Raw genomic sequence first — 24,631 nt, 5'->3', positions numbered from 1 at the left:
AGTTTGGCAATGATCTATAATGGTGGAAACATATGGAACAAGGACATGGTTCTCAAGCTTTTTGTGCTGTGGTTGAATGTGTATGTCCACAATTGCAATTCTTGGTTGTTTGTAAATGGATGTGTTTGTCCCCATTTATGGTGTAAGTGGTTGGAAGTGTTTGTCCCCCGTCACAGGAGCTGCTATTTATGATTGGTTATAATATTACTAAAGCCAAGATTAGTTTCTAGTTGGGAGTGACAACTGTCTCATATAATTTATGATCAGAGTGGCTATGGTATACATTGGTGGCTGCATGCACAATAAAGACTTGGTTCTTACACTTTTTATGTTGTAGCTGATCGTGTATGTCCACAATCACAATTCTTGATTATTTGTGAATGGATGTGTTTATCTCCATTAATGGTGTAAGTGATTGGAAGTGTTTGTCTCCAGTCTCAGAAGTTGCTAATTATGATTGGATCCAAAATTAGTAAAAGCAAGATTAGGTTCTTGGTGGTAGTGACAACTATCTCATACCATTTGTGATAAAATATTAAAATCTACAATGGTGACCATATTTCTTGCACATAATGGATATTCTTGGGGAAGCCGAAGAACTTACAGTCCCTTGCATCATGACTGGTTTCCTTGATTTGCTTAGGCATCTTTCTCAAGTATGTTGTCTTGCTCTCATATAAATGTCATTCTTAGTTAGTACTTACTTGTGGTTGTCATTATGAGGCCATCTGAGTACTCTCATCAGGCATCTTATCCCTTTCTCTAAACTATGTTGATAAGGCTGTCTTAACAGTTTCTCTAGGTATCTTAGCCTTTTTCTAAACTGTCTTGATGAGATTTGCCTATCTCTCTCTCAAAGGCAATTTTATTCTCTCTCTGGACCATCTTATACTCTCTCCAGGCCATGCTTATGTTTGCTTCAAATAATCCCGATCAAGTGGCTGCCTGAGCACTTTCTTTGGGCTGTCTTGAGCACGAGGATTTCCTTTTCAATGCAGGCTGTATTCATGATCTGGCATCCTCTTCCTTCCAGACTTCCCTGGCTAGTCTACTTCGTCAAGTCATCCACCTTCTCTAGGTTGTATTGACTGATGAGAGATCTCTTTTTTTGCAGTCTGTCTTTCCCACTTGACTTGGGATTTTCTAGATATTCTGTCAAACAGACTCGACCAAGCAATCTTGGCATTCTACGTAGATTGCCTTATGTTCTTCTATAGGTTCTGCTGTCTTCTAAGGTCATAGGCTGTATTGCACATAAACTATTTTCTTCTTTTCTAAGCTCCTTTACTTGCACAATCCTAGGTCAAGCTGTCCTGTGGTAGGATTTAAACATAGCAACATATGGAGATCACTAGTTTATTAGGCTGCCTCTTGTGATGAGATGACTGTCTTGCTTGTTGGATAGATGTTTTTGGCCTCCTAAATGCCATTGTTTTTCATGCTAGGAAGTGCACAAAACTATAAACTTTCACTGTTATTATAAGGGAGGTCTTCAATCTGTACCCTAGATAATTTGACTCTAGCTGTTGAGGTTAGGAGTATGGAACTAGTAATTGAAAGGAACCAAATTCCAAACATCTCCAATCTGTTTCATAGATGTGCAGTCCAAGTGGACACTTACAAATTGTGATTATTACACTTTGAACTCTTGATTCATAAGGTTTATGTCAAAAGCACATAAATATACATCCTTGCCAGTAAAGTCGGCAGTGATTGCGAGCCTGACATCAAATACAGAGTTTCCTTGCTAGGTAGATAATGGAATGTTTATGGATTTCACATCTATTCTTCTTATTATTAGGCCTTAGCTCACTTTAGAAGGCAGCAGACTTAAATTATGCATGTTGCTGTTTTTTTGTGTGTTATCTCACTACAGAATACTGTTAAATTCACTTGTCAAAGAATACAAACAATAACCTTGTTGTTGCTATACTTGAGCATATTTAAATTGGATTTCTAGTGAAGGTGGCAGCATAAGGAGTAGGACAGTCGGTTAAGTACCACCTTACATGTTTGAATGGTGCTCAATCTGTTTGCCCTATTTGTGCCCCCAGTTCATGTAGGTATTTTTTATTTCTCAAAGTATAACATCTTCATGAATTCTGCAAGCAGTGTACAATGCAGTTGTTTGGACTTATGTGTCTGTTGTTATAGTTTATCTTGATGCTATGTGCACACTATATGATTTTAGTCTTTAATGTTTGGTAAAACACATGTTTAATAACTAAATAGCATTCTGAATTTTGTAAAACCACATGCAGAAAACAGCGAAGAGTGGTCTGCATATTCTACTTGGTGGTCTTTGTGCACTTACAGTTGTGGTTTTCTTGCGCTTTGTAAGTATAGAAAAATTCACAAATTAATGTGTGTTTTTAGTTTATTTGGAAGCCAGAAAATGGGATCTTATTTTTTAGTTCTAGCTTTTTCAAGAAGTTGCCTTTTTGGCATACTTATCGATCATTGCGATAGCGATTCACTTATACCTCTGTTACCTTGGGTCATTCTTGCTTATTATTAAATAATTCTAAAAACAAATGTGTTAGGTAGTATAATGGTCTGAAGTCGGATATGTAATTACTTGGATGCTGCTGCTATTTAATGTAATACAACTTGTAAAAGATTCAGAACTTTAGAGTTTAGGCAAATTGGCTAGAATACCTGGTTTGTTTCTGCAATTGGAAATTTTCTGTGAAAGCATAGTTATTAGATTAAATCATTCCATTTTTGGTTTTGGCCATTTAGCCTCAAAGTTAAGGTTTTATTATTTATATGCAACCTTAACCCATGCATTGAGTACTTACATGTGATATCCTTGCATACGACACGAAAACCTTCCTAGTTTTTGGGTACTGCAAGTTATATATAGATGATACCATTATTGTGTAGCGGCTCTTTCTCAAATTTAGAGCTAGTTAATGCTACACTATGTTCCCTTATTTGCAGACCCTAAGTGGTGGTGTAATTCCCCACCAAGGAACTATCAAAACACTTGGTTAAACATGCACTAAACAATTTATTTTTGAAACATGTAACTAATGCCATGAACGCAATTGCATCCATAAACATTAAGCATGAGTAAATATTTAAATGTAAACAGAAGTAAACTGCGATCCTACGCAAGAGACTCAAACGTACTTCCAAGGGTTCCATGACAACCCAATACACTAGGAAGAACAATCATTCACTTTCTTAGCCATTACATGAGACTCCAAATCACACCCATGAACCTCATGGGATAAGACCGAACCATCATCTACAGTCACCAACCGAGGAGACAAGTCCATCCTTAGCATGATCCAATACTAGTTTCATTTTAAGCCCAAATTGAAAAGTGAACTAAATGACATTAAACCAAACCAGAAAACGAAATGTAGATATATGAAAATTATCCCAAAGATGCAAGGAATCCAACCATTAGGTCCATTTTTACATAGACCTAAGGGAAAATCAAACTGTTGATGCATAGGAGCATTCTTAGAATGAATGCACAAAACCAATGTTACATGGAGCAATGCATGAATGGATGCATAGGTTTGCCAAAACAAATGCCAAGGAGTAATAAATGCACTTGATTTATAAATGAATGTGCAAGAATACAAGGTATATGTGCAAGAATAAGCTATAAATGCATAGGAATCTTGAAGCATGCATAAATTTGAAAGTCAACTAATGTCAGCTCCAATGCCCGACCAAATATGAACAACTCCATATTGAGGAGTACCAAATAGCATAATTCAAGGTCACATACACTCATTATCAACAAATGATAGATAAAAGCTAATCTATTGAACATATCAACATATAGATGTAAATCACTCAAATGTAAAGCAAGGGGCTAGAAGGAGTGCATCATGCTCGAAGCTTTGTTTTTGGAAGAAGACTGCCACTTGTATACTGCTCCCTAGCAGTGAAATGTGACACCACGCAACCAAAGGGTACTCTTGGGCCCACCTCACTGTGCTTGCAGAGATAGTCACCTCGCCACACGCACAAGATACACACTCAAGAATGGTTAACATGCGCTAATCAATGCGGAGATCAGAGAATGGTACAAAAATCCCATTGCAATCACACGAAAACAATTAACAAAATGCAAGTAGGTCCACGTCACTACTCAAAACTAGATAGGGTATGGTATTGAAACTCAAGAATGGAGTTTCATCAGAAGGATTGTGGAAGCTCGTGTGGTCTCGGGCATTCTTTTTCTCAGCAAGGAAGCTCTTCTACATCAACTCAAAATCTGCAAACAACCACGATTGTGCTAGCTCAACATTTGCAAATGGCCATAGCTATACCAACTCCATGCCATTGGGATTACCACAATACCGATGTTAGTTTAGCGTTAAATCGTGTTTTACCCCATTTTATTTAATTATATTATCAACTCTTATTAAGAACTCTACCAAGGGTTACCCTAGGATCACTTTGTGTCCCAACCCACCTTGGAGAGCCACTCCATCCCACTATATTGCACCTACTGGTCAATAATGGAATGCTAAAAAAACACAATGCATAGAGATGCCATGCCATGCAACAAAGACAAGAGAAGGTACACTTGATTGGACTCGATAAGAGTTCGGATCACTCTAAACTCGACACAGGAGCATAGCTTTACTACATACTTGAATGTAGTCTCAACATTGTGCATCCACACAACGAATGGTCTCACACCCCAATGATAATCAAGAACAATGAAAGAAATGGCTATCAACATGAGCCGCGAAAACACAAGCTTTAAGCTTTCTCCCAACCGAGGTACATTGAATTGGGCACATCCAAGATTAGCGATAGCTCACGATCTTGAATGCATAGAGGCATATTCAACAACATTTAAAGAACCATAAGAAGTGACAAAACATGACAAGGAAGGTTAAAATAGTGCAAACATGGCATGTGCATGAACAAACACCTAAGTTATGAGTTCAGGCTCAAGGATGGGTTTGAGTACAAGAATTCGGTTTGTGGGATTGAGGGAAAAAAAATCATTATATTTTGTAAGGGTTTGTGTGTGTGTATATATATGCATTATATATACAAGAAAATAAGATAAATATACAAAAGTGTAAAACTAAATCATTTCATATTATGATCCTTGATTATTGATCAATGCCAAATGCCAAAGATAAATGTTAAAACATGATTCTATCATTCTAATAAAAATCATTGTGATAAATTACTAAATTAAAATAAAGTTCATGAAAGTTTGAAAGTTGAAACATGACTCAATGTATAATGTGTTAGGATTAACTACAGACAGAAATAACAGTTACATGCAAATATAACCAATGTCAGAAAAAAAAATTGCACAGAAGAGAACACAAGACACAAGGATTTAACATGGTTCACCCAATCCTTGGGCTACGTCCACCAATAGTAAGTCCAATATTATTATTATCTAGTGATTACAATCCACAATCCCTTACAGCTCAATACTGCCGCAAGAAGCTACAATCTCATTATACATTATGAAATCCCCATTCCTAAGCTTTTTATACAAGCTTTTGCTGTTTGCAAAATTACGGCTAGAATAAATCATCTAGTAGAAAAATAACAGCCGACGCCTTTTACAATGGTAGTCATTTTTGGCTTCGAGGGCAACCTCCGCAAGGTTGTTGCCCCTCGACCTCACCTTGTATTGCGACAGGGAATGCACCTGGGGCACTGCCTGTGCCCCTAAACCCTTGTAGAAATAATCTGGGGGGAAACCACGCCGAATAAACCTCCGAGTTTGATTAGGCTCCACAACAATCTCCCACTTAAAGACTAATCACACTCCACAACAATAACCTCCCACTTGGAGACTGATCATAGCATCGCTAAACTTGTAGCTCCCACTGGAATATCAAACCACCTTGGACTTTGTTGTTCTTTTATTTTGTTCTGTCTAGAAGACCAATTGAAGCTGAAGAGGAGTTCAACTTCTCCCTTGTTATTGCTTTGGTAAACATATTTGTTGGATTATCATTTGTATGTATCTTCTCCAACTTTAACTGTCCATCATCCAAAACTGACCGAATGAAATAGTACCACAACTGTATGTGTTTTGTCTTTGAATGTAGAGCAGAATTCTCCACAAGACGAATGACACTCTAGCTATCTGTGTACAAATAATTACCTGTTTGTGGGTGTCCCAATTCTTCCATGAAGAATTGAAGCCACATCATCCCCTTGGCCACCTTTGTAGTAGCAACATATTCTGCCTCTGTAGTAGATAAAGCATTCACCTTCTGTAACCGAGAAACCCAACTCACTGCTGTCTCACCAACAGTAAATACATAACCTATGTTCTCTGCTTGATATCAATATCCCCTGCCAAATCTGAGTCAACATTGCCCTGTAAATCAGTAGTAGAGCCCCCAAAATGTAAACACTAACTAGATTTTCCTCTCAAATATCTGAGAATCCATTTGATTGTATTCCAATGTTCAATTCCAGGATGACTCATATACTTGCTAACAACTCCCACAACATGTGCAATATCTGGCCCAGTGCATACCATGACATACATCAAACTTCCTATAGCTGAAGCATAGGGTACCTTGGATAAAGTCAATTTTCTATTTTTCCTATCTATGCAATTCTTCAGACCAAGAATTTGTTTTGTTGCCCCCAAGTCCTTCGTAGCAAATGAATGTGCTAACTATCATTTCAACCCCTTCATGTGATCTATGTTAGACCCAACTACAAGCATATCATCAACGTATAAACATAAAATAAATTAGCTGTCATTGTCTACCGTCTTAAAATAAACACAATGGGTAGAATGACATCGAGCGTAACCATGCTCATGTATAAAACTATCAAATTTAAGATACCATTGCCGAGGTGCCTGCTTTAAGCCATATAAACTTTTCCTTCAATTTGCACACTAAGTTTTTACCTTCGACCTCAAATCCCTATGGCTGTGCTATAAATATCTCTCCATTCAAATCACCATGAAGAAAGGTTGTTTTAACATCAAGTTGCTCCAAATGCAAACCCTTAGTAGCCACAATACTTAACAGTACGAATAGAAGTCATTTTAACAACAGGAGAAAATATCTGACCAAAATCAATGGCCTTTTTCTGTGCAAATCCTTTTACAACTAACCTAGCTGTAAAATTTTTCTTACATCCATCCTCTTCTTTCAACTTGTGAATCCATTTATTCTGTAATGCCCTTTACCTGCAGACAACCTACATAAATCTCAAGTTTGATTTTTTAGCAAGGAGTCCATTTCAGCTGTCATCGCAGACTCCCACTAAATCTTGGTATCCTCCTACACAGCTTCATCATAACATTTGGGTTTACCAGCATCAGTTAGTAAAATAGAGTACAAAGAGGTAGAAAATCTTTCTGGAGGTCTACTTATCCTTGTTGATCGTCTGACATTCACTGAGGTGTCTGGTATCTGTTGGTGCGGTTGTTGCAGAGCATGAGGAACTACTGGAACATCATCTTTTGGAGTATCATCCAACACTACATAATCATTTTCTTTCTTCTAATGCTGTTGCAACAGATCTTTGTACAACACTTTATCATTGAATATGACATTTTTGCTTTTTAAAATTTTCAAAATCTCAAAACCTATAACCAAATTTATCAATGCCATATCCAACAAATACACATTTCTTTGACTTAGCTTCTAACTTGGTTCTATTTTCAGAATCTATATGTGCGAAAGCTTCACAACCAAAGGTTTTGAGAAAATAATAACTCACCTTCTCACCAGTCCATGATTCCTCTGGAATACCACAACCCAAAGGAGTAGAGAGATCTCTATTAAACAAATATACAACAATATTGATAGCCTCGACCCACATGTTTAAGGGCAGCCCAACATGCAACCTCATGCTCCTTGTACGCTCCATTAATGTCTTGTTCATGCGTTTGACCACTCCATTTTCCTGTGGAGTCTTTGGAACAATTTTCTGTTTGTGAATATCATTAGTGGAGCAATAATCTTCAAATACATAACTACAATACTCACCACCATTATCAAATCTGATATGAGTCATTTTAATCTCTTACTAGTCTCATTTTCAACTAAGCATTTCTATTTCTTAAAAGTTTGAAATACATCAGATTTTTGTCTAAGGAAATAAACCCATATTTTTCTAGTTGCATCATCAATGAATGTAACATAATAATGAGAGCCACTAAGGGAAGATACCTGAGTTGGTCCCCATACATTTGTATGCACAAATTCTAATTTCTCATTTTTCCTTTCCTTCCCACTCTTCACAAAACTCACTCTTTTGTTTTCCATACACAACTTTCACATAAATCCATATTGACACATTTCAGACTTGGCTTTCTTTGAATGAAGTAATTTCATACCTTTCTCACTCATGCCCAAGTATGTTGTGCCATAGCGCTGTAGCAGAATCTACAATGACTATTTGTTCTCCCTGCTCAACTGTAGCAACTGTTTTTGAACATTCATTTTTCTCTGGAACAATTAAAGTAGAAGGAATAGTATTACCTGTACAAAGATATAAGGTGCCTATTTTCACACCTTTTGCTACCACAAGGGAACCTTTTGAAACCTTCCAATTTTTGTCATTAAAAGTAAATACGCAAACCTCATCACCCAGTTGCCTTGCTGAAATTTAATTTCTACTCAGTCTTGGAACATATCTTACCTCATGTAGTAGCCAATAATTCCTATTCTGCAACTTAATCTTAACTTTTCCCTTTCCAACTATCTGACAGTGTTCATTATCCCCCAAATAAACAAGCCCAAATTCCCCTTGGACATAATCAATAAAATAACCTCGATGGGGTGTACCATGAAATGAAGCCCCAAAATCTAAAACCCAAGAATCATCAACAATTTCTATGGAAAGAAGCAAGGCATCCTCTTCGGATTTGTTACTTACCACATTTGCCTCCTTGTTTCCATCTTGTTTATCTCCTTCACTGTTCTTTCAAGTCCAACAATCTGTTTTTTTATGCCCTGGTTTTCTAGAGTACCAACAATCTCTTGCTCCTCTGGATTGAGACCTCTTCCCTTTTGATTTTTCTCTTGATTTGCCACGATTTTCAGAATTACTTCCTCTCTCAGTCATTCTGCCTTTGCTTTGTGCGGTCAAAGCACTTCGTTATGTAGATCCACCTGAGGTTTTCCTAGGAGTTTTCTCACTCAGAATAACACCAATCACATCATCAAATTTTAAGGTATTAGATCCATAAACAAAATTACTCACAACCATGACAAAGCCATTCTAGCTTTCTGATGAGAGTCCTAATTTCTTTGTCAAAATTGACATTCACAAAAGATAATAGACTAGTAACCGTATTAAACTCATTTAAATGATTTGCAACAAATCCACCTTCTGCCATCTTCATATTAAATGAACACTTCATGAGAAATACCTTATTTGAAGCGAAGGGCTTTTCATACAACTTTGCTAGGGTTTGCAACAACTCTTCTGTCGTCTTCGCTTTTGTAATGTTAAATATCACTGATGGTGCTAGGGATAATCGAATACTTCCAAGTGCCTTTCTATCCAAAATTTCCCACTCCTTATCTGTCAAAGTTCTCTGTTTCTTGGCTTTTCCTTCTAATGGCCGCCATAAATCCTTTTGATAAAGATAGTCCTCCATTTGCATTTTCCATAATTGAAAGTTCTGCCCATTAAACCTCTCAACCTTCAGTTTACTCTTGTCTGCCATCTCTCCCACTTGACTGTGAGACTTTTTGTAGAGGATAGCTTAAAAAAATGACGACAATTTGGCTTTGATACCACTTTTAGGATTAACCATAGACAGAAATAATAATTACATGCAAATATAACCAATACCAAAAAATAATAAATCACACAAAAGAAAACACAAGACACAAGGATTTAATGTGGTTCACCCAATCCCTGGGCTACGTCCACCAACAACAAGGCCAATATTATTATGATCTACTGATCACAATCTACAATCCCTTATAACTCAGTATCGCTGCAAGAAGCTACAATCTCATCATACATTATGAAATTCCTAAGCCTTTTTATACAAGCTTTTGCTGCTTGCAAAATTAGGGCTAGAATAAGTCGTCTAATAGAAAAATAACAGCCAACGACTTTTACAATAATAGAGTGATTTGCGCTGCCTTAGGACCCCGCAAGGGGTGTTGCCCCCAAACCCCTGTGGAAATAATCGGGGGGGAAACAGTGCTGAATAAATCTCTGAGTGTGATTAGGCTTCACATCACAACATAATGTTCTTCAATAATCAAAGTTTTGATCAACCATTAAGGGGATTATCAAAAAAATCATCGTCTATAGGATTTTCATTTTCTACAGCTGCTAGTAGATCCTCATTATCACCCAAACCAGTTTCGCTAACACTAGATCCACCAAGTGTCATCTCCTCATCATCATCCACATCAAGTAGAGTGACTCTAGCAAGATCGTGAATGGTCATATCCAAGTCAGCGAACTCAAGTGCTATGCTCCGCAACTTCTTTGCCCTCTTTTTGTATTTCGGATCCTTGCGTGCCACAAGACAGAAATTGTTGAGAATAAACACCAAGTCCTCATTTTTTTGGCAGCCAGCTGGTTATGTTTGATTGAGTGGACAAAGGAGTAAGTACTCAAATTCCACTTAGTAGTAGAAGAGCTAGCAACTTGGAGAGAAAAAAAATAAAAAATAAAAAATACAAGATAAGTTCAAGAATGCGTAGTGTTAAATTCTGCAATGCTAGTGACCCCAAAAAAAAGAAAAAAATTAAAATCTTATTTGTGAGAGGATCTTAATGGCAAGAGGTTGGAGGTATACATAATCCCAACCATGAAGGTACTGCCATGTAATCATGTCCATTCTACTTTGGTCATTTTTAGCAGGAAGGAGAAGACCTTTTCTTGAGATGAATAATCCAATTCTCTCCTAATAGCTGAAGTGCTTTCTTATACCCACTAGCAACCTCAACATTTCTATATATGGTGGTACTCTACAAGAATAGTGAGTACCTCTGTACTATAGTATCTAGGAGAGAGAGATGGGCAAGGAGGTGAAGAACTGTGGTTATAGTGTTCCAGTGATGGAGAACAATCACTTCCATCTTTTTATAAAATAGGATCATTCTCTTTTCTTTGTATCATTTGTGATATCAAATGATGTTCATGTAAGCTATCTTGATGTAGTCAATTAAGTTATGTCAATTTAGCTATCTCTCAATAAACAATGATAGAGGAATGCATTATAAATAAAAATCTATAACTTATCACTTTTATCCTCTCCAACATGGTGTCCATGGCATCACATACATGGCCAAGGCATGGTTCATCAGTGTCAACAAAACGAAGCATGGACATGATTGGCTCGGTGAATTCCACTACATACTCCACACAACCTTGCCAATCATCATCCGGTATCATTGCTTTGAGTTTTTGGCCCTTACTTTATTGGGCTACTTCCAAATGTTCCATTGGTTGCTAATGACCATTTGTGGCAATGCCTCTTTTACCTTTACAAGTCGTCCCAAGATGATTGTATGAGAGACAAAATGTGTTTCAGCCACCTAAGAACATGTTTTTTTTTTTCCGGATCGGTCAGAGGCTGAAGCCAAGATTTATTATTATGTGTTGTGGCTAATTATTATTTATTAAGCTCAAGTAGACTGAAACCCAAGACCTCCTACATAAGAGGCTCACAATTTACCTTTGTGTTATAGGCTCTTCACCTAAGAACATGCTAATATTACGTTAACACATTTAAAATATGTAAACAACACAAATTATTTTATTCTATTGTGCAAAACATGATATAAAATGATAAATGAAACTAAATAAATTAAATTTTAAAATTTACCTTCAATAGTTCCAATATGGAGAAAGTTATGAAAATTGCTTGTGATATATGGTGTTTGTCACAAGCATTTGAGTCTCCTCACCCTCATAAATTTGTTTCACCCAGTCTACTTGGGTGCCAATTGTTTGCATCACCAAATTAAGCAAATGTAACTTGGGTGCCAATTGTTTGCATCCAAAAGACATGATAATATCTAGCCTCTACCAAAGTACCTACAACCTTACTTTTGCATTATTTGTAATTACTTGGACAACATTATCACCATGCACTGCCTCTATGGAATCAATGAGAGTTCGGGGATAAACTTTGCATCATTACTTCCCCCTCATAGTCAATTGCCTCAAAAACTTTGCCCCCTTGAGGGACACAACAATAACATTGATCAATAGACAATTTTTGCAATCTTGCCATCCATCAGATACAATAGATACACTTGTTTGAACCCAAGAATCTCTAATTGGTTTTGATTGGGACTCTACATTTTTCCTCTATTTATGCAATAAGGTGGAGCACACCTTTTTAAATCTAGGACCTTGGTAACCAGAGGGTGCATTATGTATTGTTGTCATCATCTCCCTCCAATAGAATGACCTCACTAAGTTGAATGGAAGACCATTCACATAGAGCAACAATATCTCTTGCCTCATTTTGAAATGCTTGATCTAGTGGGCTTGTCTTGTAGGTAGTGACTTGTAGTTCATCTAAATCTTCATCCTCCCTAGAAGGCATATGCAAGAAGGGATGTTTGGAGGCTGGTTGAGTGGGTGGTGATAGTAATGGTTTTTTTTCCTGTAAGTGTAACCTCTTTGTTCTCCTTTTCCAACTAATTTATTTGCATCTTCTTGTTCTTTAATAAATGTTGCTATTTGTCTAGGTGGTAGACCCTTATCTCCCCTGGTGGACCCTCATACATATTTATCCCTTTACCCTCAAGGACCCATAAAATGAAGTTTTAGTTGGTAGTAGGAGCTTCTATATCTGAGTTGCAGATATCATATTTCTATACAAAGCCCCCACCTCTAGGACATTGAGGAATTCTTGTAGTGTATTTCCATAGAGGAGACCTTTTATCAATTTAAATTTTTGAGGCCCACCCACGGAGCTTTGACTACTCATTGTTGCAATATAAAACAAAAATGGGAAAAAAACACTTCAAAACTTCTTCAAAAACTTGAAAAAACAAAAGCTTGAAACAATCTATCAAAAAACTAAAGTATATGGTTGAAATGCATACCTTAAACACTTAAATTTGCTCTTTGAAAGGTATTTGCAACTCGCAATCGATCTCTTTCAAATACAATCACTGCACTTCAATCTTGCAAGATGGAGAGAGCAAAGTGAGAGAGAATGTGAAATGAAGTGTGTTTGGAGCCTCCTTATTAGGGTCATTTTACGGTTAGGAGAAAAAAAAGGGCATTTTAATTGTTTTTGGGCCCACTTTTTAACTTAATAGTTGCGGGTCCCCTGGGGTTCTCTCGAGTCCACGTTGGTTACCCTTGAATACATTGTGAGTCTAGGTAAGGTTCGTATTTGGACTTGTGGGTTGCATCAGTATTTACTATTTGGCTACATTGCCGGGTTTGCACCTTGGACCCTCTAATCGAATGTGGGTGCAAAGTAGATTTGGGTTCGCATTATGGTATATGGCGAGTTTGGGCAAGGTTCGTGGTAGGAAAACAATGAATGACCTAAGCGGATCCACAATTCCAAACGAGAACCTTGCTCAGACCTGCTACATTCCATAATGTAAACTTGAATCCAGTTTGCACTTGGACCCGGATCAAGGTTCTTGGATGAGAACCCGGTACCATAGCCAAACACTAATATACAAAGTTCACTCAACTGACCCATTTGCCAGGAGCATGGATTCCAAGGTGAATCCGATATCAACAAATATAAACTACTTATTTGTCACAATCATAGAATTAATTCACAATCCCACATTCAAAGGAAATCCAAGAAACATACATGGGCTAAATTTCAGTCTCGAAGGTCATCACCATTGATGATCTTTCAAAATAGCTAAAAATTAAGACTTTGAATCAAGGAAAAAGCCCAATTTAATCTGCGACACCCAACAACACATTGGTCCAATAAAATTCTTGTTCTGGGTACACATGCAAAAACATGAAGCATTACACTATACCAACCAAATATTTGAAATATACGGAATCAAATAGTACATGGAATCCTTACCGGGCAACGGAATGCAATGATGTGGGGGAAGACTAATTCTCAATTCAAGCAAATAAATCACTTTATTTCAATTCAAAAGATGAAGTAGAATAAAGGATATAGGAAGCCCTACCTCATTCACTGGTGGAGATGCTAAAACGAGTAGTGGAGAATATTTTCTTTGTGAAAATAAAAACAACTGCAGACAAGGAGCAATTGCATGATGAATCCAATGAGCCACTACCTACAAAATTCCATTAGGTAGAGCTCACCAATGAGCCGCTACGGACAAAAGTCTGTTAGGTGGAGCTCACCCAATGAGCAAATCTCTAAAAAGCTTCAACAAAGATTTTGAAAACTACAATTGTTCTCCAAAAGACTAGTGCCTAATTGATGTTTGTTTCTTCTTTATATGCACTTTTTGGTCTGAACAGAAAAAGGATAATTAAAATCATTTAAAGACAATAACTATTCAAATTAAATCAAAGTCATACTTGGTTTAATTCAGCTTGATTCTATAAACAGGAATTCATTAAAGCGCACTTGCTGGAAAAAAAAAAGCACTAAGATCACAAAATGAATCCCAACTTGCCGCGACAAAGGTGAACATACTGAGATACACAGACAGTACTAGTATACACCTAAGTCACAAGGTTCGAATTCAAATTCAAGTTTGTTGATCGTAAAATTCGGATGAAATTCGGCAAGGTTAAAAATTTGGAAAAAAATCGGCGTTCAATTTAACTTATATAAATTGATTTATTTTTAAATATAAGCAATATAACCAGAAAATTATTAAAATAGTTTGACATTGCTAAATAATTAAACTAATTAACTCAACATTATTTTAAATAAAATAATGTTATTGTAAATAACACTATTATATTAAATATCATAAAATTTGGATAAGTTCGGAAAGGGGAAAACTGTAAATTCAAACTTCATGGATGAAACTTGGCGTATCTTGTGACTTACACATACATAATAGTGCAAATGAAGTATGCATTTATCCATGCATACTGAGGTATACTATATTAATTACAGATACACTGCCCATGCAAGGGATATTGGCTGTATCATGAACAATCAACGAAACTATCTCTTGTGCCCCTGCCAGGGTTAAGATATGCTGAAACCTACAGCTCAGGTAGAGACAATGTCTGGTACCTGTTCACTAAAACATGCACACATCAAGTGCAGATGCTTGCACACACACATCAAGGGCGGTTGCTTGCAGTATAAATAGCTGAAGCATAAACATGAACAATCATGCTTTAGGGATGCGATCATTCGTATGTATTCCAATATCACGACATTGGTCATTAGACATTTAATTCTCAGTTAACATAAAAATTAACATTTCATTTAAATTACACCTTGAAAATAATCATTATACAACAATTTAAATCGTATAGTAGTGAAGAACTCGACTCAGATAACCATTGGCACATAGGCACAATAACGTAGGATCTCAGTGATAATTATCATGATAACATAATAAAATATTCTCAAATACAGAATACACCAGATACCATCATAAAGTATCATGTCACATCGCAGAAACGTGATCATGCAAATATGATCAAAATGGAGCAACAATATAGCCTAACATCTATGTCGCCAATGATATTGGTGAAGCAAAAATAGTTTACTGTAATCAAATGCATCACACTGCAATATCTGATCACATCATATGGATAGTCATGGAATAAAACAGAGTCTAAGTCGGACCAAAATAACATAAAACAGGATAAAACCACGGGAAGCACTACAGGTTGAGGGTGATCTGCAGATTGCTGGTTTTTCTCATATTGATGAATTCCATGTTCTCTCATTAGTACTTTGTCAAAACTATATGAAGGCTTATTTTCATCTCTTCTTCACTGAAATTGGGACTTCGCATTACTGTTGGGATTTCATGTCCATTACAGATTATTACTCTTTTGTTATTTCAGGTCTTACATGTATATTCTAAGAACCTGATTATCATCATGAAAACAATGGTATTGTGCTGGCCCAGTTAGTGTTGCATGAAACTCCATTCTATTAGTTCATTGTTGTAATGTGATGTAGTGTCTTGTTTGGCTTCTGGTCTAGGATGGTCTGCCTTGTACTCTTTATTGCCTCTGGTCTAAAAGTATCTTTTTTGTATCTCCTGGGAAATGCTCTGTTACCTTTAGCCTAAGTAGAACCATAGTGTAGCCTCATGGGAAATTCATCATTTCTCGTCTAAGAGGTTCATTGTGAATTCCGCAGGGAGATTCTTCGCCGCTTCTGGTTTAAGATGAATGTTGATCCATCGTGAACGTTGGATATATTATTTATTGCTGCATTCCCAAAATATTTTTAGTTTATAAAACTCCTTTCTCTAACCGTTCACCTTGCACTCCATTTGATGCCATTGTATGAAATAATTTGTCTCTTCAAAATAAACTACCATGATAATCACCTTGTGCTACATTGGATTCCATAGTCACGTTTTGCAAGTACTTGGTCTCAAGTTTCAGCCAAAAAGTATTTGTCTCTTTGGGTCAAGCTCCTTTCCTTTCATCTAGAATGTGAACCCATGCTACACTTCCATAAGCATAATCATATATTTCCTACTTCATATCTTGTTTGCTGTAACTCACACACAAATTTATCAGGAAAACAATTCAAACATCTCACAGTTTACAGTTTTGGTTGAAAGCATATCGTACATGTCCTCAGAATATGACAACTCTAATACTCTCTTGTTCTTCCACTTGGCTGCTCCATTCTATTGAGGAATTCAATAAATTATCCTACAATGTGCTACCATACAATACCCTGATGAAAACAAATTCCCCCATTGCATTGGTGACATTCTTCCCCTGTAGTCCAATCTCAAACATTTGACAAAATGTTCAACTTGTTTCTCAACAATATCTTTCCATTCAACAAACTTCTTCATTGCAAAAACCTTAATTCGTAGAAAATAAACTTAATTCGTCCAAGAGAAAGTAGTAAGACTTCAATATTCCTCATACTTGTAATGCATGCTTGGTTCACATAACATGCAAATCAGAATGCTTAAGCTCTAGATGTATCTGACATGTTTTCCTATTTGCAAAGTTTTCCTTGTGACACCAAAGGTCATAAAGTATCTTCAAATGACCTATTAATTGCACGCCCTTGAAGATCAAGTTATCGAATCTCAAATTTCGAAGGAAATTATAGTCTTTATATCTTCCTCACATTAATCCAATGTTCCACCATTAATCACTTTCAGTTTCTTACATTTGCCTTCATGACAAATTTGTTTGGCTAGAAAACTCGTTGCTGGAACTTATTATTCTCACTGATATGATTCGAACCATTTTCTGCAATTGTCACTCCTAAATATCTACAATATAAAAAAAGTATCCTTAGGCTTTAGAAGCTTAGTTACCGGTTTGAGATCGATTCGAAATACGGGTTTGAAGAATTGGTTCGCTGGTACGGCAAAATTTTGGAAAGGGTTTTGGGTTTGTTCATAACTTCATACAGAAACATGTAATTTTTAAATATATATATATATGAAGCATAGAGTCATAGAGTATCATAAAATCATGACTTAATGATTTAAACAACAAAAAGACCATAGGCATAAACTCTAAACATGTAAGTTGTAATCATAGCATCATGAATCAAGATCATACCATCATATATTTCAATTTTGAAGTTCAACATCAAAGATTCAAAATATTAAAAATTAAATCATGATTCGTGAATCATAACTTCAAGTATCATTGTTTCAAGTTCAAGTTTCAACTAATCATAATATATAAAATTTTAATATTCATCTTCTTCATCATCATCTTCTTCTTTTTCTTCTTCTCCTACTGCTTTTGCATTAGTTGACTCAGCAATAGAGCTAAGGCCAATGGGATCAGCACTAGCAACAATAGTATGGGCACCAAAATCTTCAAAGTCTTCAATTGTAAGCTGAGAAACAAAAACTTCCAAGTCTGCCAACTCTGCATCTACATCCCACCCTTGGTCTCCCCTTCTTTGTATTCTTTAGTCTTGTAAGAGAGGAGACTCAAGTTATAATGCACAAATACCAAGTTCTCCGCTTTTTTTGATTGCAACCTATTGTGCTTCACTGAGTGGATGAAAGAATATGTGCTCAAATTTCTTTCTAAAGCAGATGAACTAGCAATCTATGAAAGATCAGGTCTAGTGGATGTAAGATAGATAAGGTTGTCGACTAGGTGTCTGATAGTTTCAGCCCACATAGATAAGGTTGTCGACTAGGTGTCTAATAGTTTCAGCCCTTTCTCCATAGGTGTAGATAGAGTTTTGCTATCATTTCTCATGAACTTATGCGACGAACTCCTCACATACTTAGACCTCTACATCGAGACAGTAATGAAGAAGTCCCTATCATATCAAATGATTGGTGCAGTTTCATTTGATCTATTTAATCAAATTTGTAGCACTACTGGTAAAGATCAGGTGATCAACATAGATGACAAGAGAGTTTTCACTAAAAATTAAATTTTGTATCTTGGACAATTTTTTTAAAATTAAACAAACTTGTGATATCACTTCGATTGCAAGGGGTTGCAACGTTTGGAATCTTTGGCCATGGAGGTACCACCAACTATGAGCATCCTTCCGAAACCGATAATGAAGAGCATCATTTCTTAAATTTTTTTTGAATCCACAAACTGTATGAACTCATCCGTAATCAAATTTTGCATTTCATCATTATGAAAGAGTCTTTGAAATGCTGCCTTGTATCCATCAGACACTTCTTATATCTCTATAAGGTGGTAGCCTTCCTGGTAGATCAGTATATTGGGTGCTTTAGTATTTGGGTGTCAATGCATAGGCAAGCAAATGAAGGAGTGGTCATTTTGTTCCATCTTTCTACAACAACTGCTTGCAATTGTTTGAATAAGGTCTCTTCAGGATCTTGCTCCTTTTCATTTACAAATTGTTTGATCTTCTCAAGCATTGAGTCTATGCCATCATAGATCTCTCCAAAGCAAGGCCTATCCATGTCTGTATACCTAAGCATGATCATAATGGGCTTGGTGAGCTTAATGAGATATTCCACACGTTACCACCATTGGTCTTCCAATATCCTCTTCCTTGTTTTGGTTGCCCTCTCATTGTTGCTTTGCCTCCATATAGCCCAATTGTTGCTGATTACCATTTTGGTAAGTACCGCTTTCACTTGTATAACTTGTCTCAAGACAATTACATTTGATGCAAAACATGTCTCAGCAACTTGTAACATAAAATAGAGCAAAAACAATACAATTATTAGATACATGATAAAAGAATACACATTACATAATAAAAAAATCAGAAATTGTAAGATACTATTTTTAAAAAAATTAAATAACTAATTTTGAGTTCAAGTTTACTTACCTTTAGCAACTCCAAACGTGAGAACATTCTGAATATCCCTCGAGTCATGTGTTGGTTTGTGATGAACATCTAGATGTCCTCAACTTTTGCATACACCTCCTTGATCCACCGAATACTCTTCCCAATCTTTTGTAGCATAAGATTAAGGGAATGAACTGCACAAGGTGTCCAAAAATATGTTGGTATCTCTCTTCAACCAACAAATGGGCAGCTTCACACTTCTTTGTGTTGTCCGTTATGACTTGGATAACGTTTCTTGCACCCACTTGTTCAATGGCCTCAATTAGGATATTAGCAATAAATGATCCATCGTTTACTTGCCCCTCACAATCCACTGCTTTCAAAAACATTGTCCCTTTAGGGGACATTGCCAAAACATTGAATGGACGATTTTTAGCATCTTTCCACCCCTTTGAAACAATTGTTACCCTTGACTCAATCCATGAGTCCTTGATGGGCTTCAATTGCTCATCAATCAACTTGACCTTGTCATCCAACAAGGTGGTTCATACTTTCTCAAAACTGGGACCTGAATACCTTGCAGGTGCTGCATTAACACTTCTCAACATCTGCTTGAAATATGGAGAGCGAACAAGATTAAAAGACAACCCATTTGCATACAAGCATTTTGCCGCATCAATGTCTGCAATTTCACCACTCTGATTTTGAAGTTTCAAGTGGTCCCCTTCTTTTGTGTCGAATGGGTGCTTCATTTTGAGGATTAGGGGCAGCTGAGGTAGTATAGAAGGGGTGATTTTCTATCACAACATCTGGGTTGGATTTGATTCCTTTTGCTCTTTTCTTGTTTTTATTGCCAACAATGGCATTTTGTCTAAGTTCATCTCTCTCGTCAGCTCACTCATGCTCTTCAATATATTTTAATACTAATGAATTTGGCACAGGTGCATTTCATCTTTTCTAGGACATTTCTTCACTCCTCTACCAGGGTATCCATGCAAATGGCCCACTATACAATAATATGAACTGTTTCTTTCTACATCACAACCCCAACATTTCCAATGGAAACCACCACCTCTTGGAAGAGGATGTATAATATCCACATACTTCCACAAAGGAGAATCAGATGGTTGGTTCTATTCTTTGTGGAATATTGGCATGGCCTATTAAGGAAGATGTAGATCCCTTTGAAGCTCCTTTGCCTATGCTAAGAAATTGTATACATATTGACATATTGTTATTGAGAATAAATTTTTAGAGAATATAATAGCTAGATCTTATTGACAATGAAAGATAATTGGAAAAAATAAAAAGCTTATACAAAACATTGAAAGAAAAGTAAATAGAACAAAAACTTACCTCTTCCTGCCATTGTAAGCTTGCAAAGATGTAGCAATGAGACAATATAGTTCATAATCCAATCCTCCTTGCACAAACTTACTTTTGCTCAATCACCTATTTATTCACAAAATTACCTATTTGCACACCTCAACATAATATCAAGAATGACATGTTTAAGAATATCTTTAATTAGAAGATACTCACGATTAGATATCATCTCATGATATTAGGAGTAATGGCCTTTGAATATCAAGTCACATGATATTCACCAAGTACTCCGAGTAATGGTCTCTTGAATATCAAGTCGCATGATATTCGCCAAATACTCAAAATGTCAATAAGGTATGTGCACACTTAACCTCAATAATACTTACCATGGGAACATTATATTCACGGTTTGTTTAAGGAAATTAATCCACCATGCAAGATATAATCTATCACGATCTGCTTAGACCTCATAAGATATCCATCATAGTAGAAGATTATGTTGTAAGATCGTCACCTTTGGATAACTTCTACAAATTCAAGTGATAATCATTTAGAAGTTGTCACTTCCTCATGATGTACACGGGGGGCAGACCCATTAAAATCGTGGAGTCACACACATGACATCAAAAGTTCACATGAAGTCACCACGGATACTCTCTTGTGGTGTTGTTATGACATCCACCATGAACCATATCAAAGAATAAGGGTTTTCACCTCAAACTTCTCTCTCAAAGAGAAGAATGTATTACGAGTTATTGCACTTTGAACTTATCCTTCACGAAGAAACTCTATTTATTATTCTATTGCATAAAATATAACGACGATTCCACCACTTTCCACCCATCTCAGATCTGTAGTTCTTTCAAACTCTCTCCTATTGCATTTAAATCATGAAGTGGCTTTCCAGCCCAAAGAAAACATATACCATATTTTCATTTAAAAAACCATCCAACGAGCCCTTTCGGTCATCTTGTATTACTATTTCTAGATATGATGTGGTCATGCATCCACAACACATGATTCCAATGCTTTAGACCCATGCCTTCTATAACACTAGTGACTGGAGAAGACAAGGTTAATCTCCATGCTGAGTATCCACTGAATAAAATCCAGCGAGTTCAATATAAGGCATGTCTAATGCGGGCCACTATATCCACAAATAAAGAACGGTAGATATTGGTTTAGCATTCCCACCATCTATCAAGTCTTGTCTACATCAGTGGTCTATGATTACTACTCTATCTGCGCAAGCCCTTCGCATTGCTAACAATACAACCCACCACCCTGGTTGGTTGGGAACTCTAGTGTGAATAGTATGTTCTTCCTTCCTGACTGCGGTCAATATTCTCTGGCCAATGTGTTCCACAGTGATCCATCAACCACAACAGTTGATATCGAGTAGTGAGTCAACAAAGGTGACATGAGCATCAACGCGAGAGTTGTAGCATTTTTAGAAAATTGATTTGATTTGATCTGAATCCATGAACTTAAGTGTGATCTGGCAATGATGCAAAGATTTCAAGTTTGGAAGCTTGGCATCTCCCAAATCAGCATTATTCTGATCTGTTCATTGTTGATAGAGCATTGCCCAAGGCTGATAACCGTGGGCACCCAATACTGGACATTTGATAGACTGTCCAAGACGAGTGTTTTGCCCCAAGATTTGCATTCAAAGTACCTTGCAGATTGGACACCCTCCCCCACACAACTGACTAGATTGGTCTTCCACTTGGAAGTCTGACCTCCTCCTTCCATGCAGCACCAAGCTCAAGCTCAGGGGCCCATGAGCAGAGCTCACCCTGAGAAACAGAGATCCAACTCTGACTCGATCTGATTCCACACACAGGACAAAGGTTTCCGTAGCTCAGTTACTGCACGTGAATGCTGATAACCCTATCAATGCTGATCTGCCTGTGAGAATAACTTTTCTAGGATTGTAACTCTGCTCTGATACCATGTTATAGTTTTTATGATCACTGCAAATGTAATAGCACTGCCTTCTTAATTCTGTGTTTTTCAAATGCAGCGATCTCTCTTGCATTTATATTGTATGAGGCAAGGAGAGACATGTCCCTTCATGGGACATGTCTATTCATTATTATGTGATTAATATAATGACAATTGATTATGTAACTATATATATCTTCAATAGTTTACTGACTTTAGTCTCATAGGATTAATCTGACTGAAGCTACAAAACATCAACACTTATGCTGTCGAGTGTGATTTGGTATGCTTTGTGTTATCTTGTTTCACAAGCATAGACAGTCTAGTTCCATGTACATTTATTTTCTGGAAATCATTATCATCATATGTGTTTACAATGCTTGTTAAGGCCATAACAGTTATTGTTTTACCCTTGTTGAGCCTTCCTTTAACTGACATTCGTATTCAACAGACATTTTTGCTGCTAACTGATGCACCATTTTTTTAGTAGTTCTATACTTTTTCATTTATTATCCACATATAGGAAAATCTATGAATTTCTGAAGTTGCAACTATATTGACCTCAAAGATAGCAGTTTACAGTACAATGTCTCAACATTTGCTCAGTTCTCTTAGGGTAGCCTTATGAAGTTGGGTCATGTGCAAATTCTGTATTCTATCGTTTGTATTTAAAAGAGTCGTTACCTCTCTTCCTATGATTTTTATGCATGATACATAGGATCTCCAAGAAATTTTCTTCCTTACTTTTTTGTTATATCAGATTAGTTTTTGTATGTTTCTATTTGAGATAGGGTTATGAACTCTATTTTGAAGATTTGTTTATGCATGTGGACTTTCATGTCTACTTTCTGCACGTATCACTAAACTAGTTTTTGCATACTTTTCAGGCTGTGCTACCAAGGATTAGGTATGGACGAGCTCGCTACTGGGCAATTGTATTTGTGTTTATGTTCCTTGTTTTTGGTATTTGGGCTTCAAGGACAAGAACTACCCGTTCAAGTTGAATATGCATTTGCCAATTAATGTCCTGTATATAGAATGTCAAGTTATATTAAATCATGTAATTTCCGGCTTAGTTTTCTCAATGATGGAGAGCATGATGAAGACGTATGGTTAATATATTTCTGTAATAAAATTAGTGGATGGTTATCTAATAATCACACAAAAAGGCTCTGCATGAAATGCTCACTCATGATACGTATTATTATTATACTAAGAATTACTGAGTGATTGATTACTCTTTACAGTATAGAGCTCACGTACTGATTCCAAATCTTTTATACGAAAGAGCATGGTTTATTGTCATCTTGGTGCATTTATATGATGGTGTCGTCTACAGTGCCATGAGAATGCACCCTCTTATAGTGTAAATATAATACACTTGGAGTTAAAAACACTGGAAACGTGTGCATTCTCGCAGCACTGTAGCCAGTAGCTGTTCATGATGGGTGCCATCAATGTAGATAAATTATTTACATTCCTATACTAGACTGTAGAGTATGTTAAGCAATTTATTCTCTTCACTTACAGCATAGGGATGAACTATGTCAAAAATATATTACAATGAATATTTCAGTACACCGCCAGATAAAGAATCTTGATATCTGAAATAAGGAGGATTGGTTTTTGATATGAATGAAGTTATAGGAGAAAAACATGAGTTATCTCTTTCTTCAGGGATCTTGGAGTATCAACTACTTTAAAAGATGACAATAGTCTTGCTCAACATGGTTGGTTTGTTTAATTGCATGTTACTGCATGTCCACTTTCAGAAACAAATCTCATTGCAAATCTAATCACAAAAACATGCAATTCATGCATTTTTATTAATAATAGCCTATAGGATGTAAATCAATCTTCTTCTAAGCAAAATCCTTATTTTCATGTTGAAAGTTTAATTAATACCTTTCTAATTGTCTGCATTTGTTTGTTAATTAGTTCAAATCGCTGTAAGAAATCTATATTGAGAATCAACAAATTATTTCATTCAACTTTTTAAAACACGACTCTATTGCTATTTCTCATTGAACCTGTATTGGTATATATAATCACTCC

General features: G+C 36.4%; 1 protein-coding gene across 8 annotated transcripts in view; it reads left to right on the top strand.

Moving 5' to 3' along the window:
* The window catches only part of LOC149555614 (uncharacterized), a 44,972-nt gene extending 21,091 nt beyond the window's left edge, over positions 1-23,881 (top strand). For all 8 annotated transcript variants that reach the window (XR_016364531.1, XM_089829737.1, XM_089829740.1 and 5 more), the window contains 2 exons: positions 2,262-2,336; positions 23,464-23,881. Coding sequence is in view for 7 of the 8 variants with exons in the window: in XM_089829737.1 (XP_089685863.1) it covers positions 2,262-2,336; positions 23,464-23,580 (192 nt within the window). In the remaining variant the exon portion in view is untranslated. The remainder of the gene's footprint in view (positions 1-2,261; positions 2,337-23,463) is intronic.
* The last annotated feature ends 750 nt before the right edge of the window (positions 23,882-24,631 follow it).

Source organism: Cupressus sempervirens, chromosome 5, assembly GCF_028749045.1.
Source record: "Cupressus sempervirens isolate cs-2001-9-10 chromosome 5, ASM2874904v1, whole genome shotgun sequence".
In the NCBI taxonomy this organism is placed as follows: Eukaryota; Viridiplantae; Streptophyta; class Pinopsida; order Cupressales; family Cupressaceae; genus Cupressus; species Cupressus sempervirens.
The sequence above is the reverse complement of the archived record's forward strand: the minus strand, read 5'-3'. Positions and strand labels throughout refer to the sequence as shown.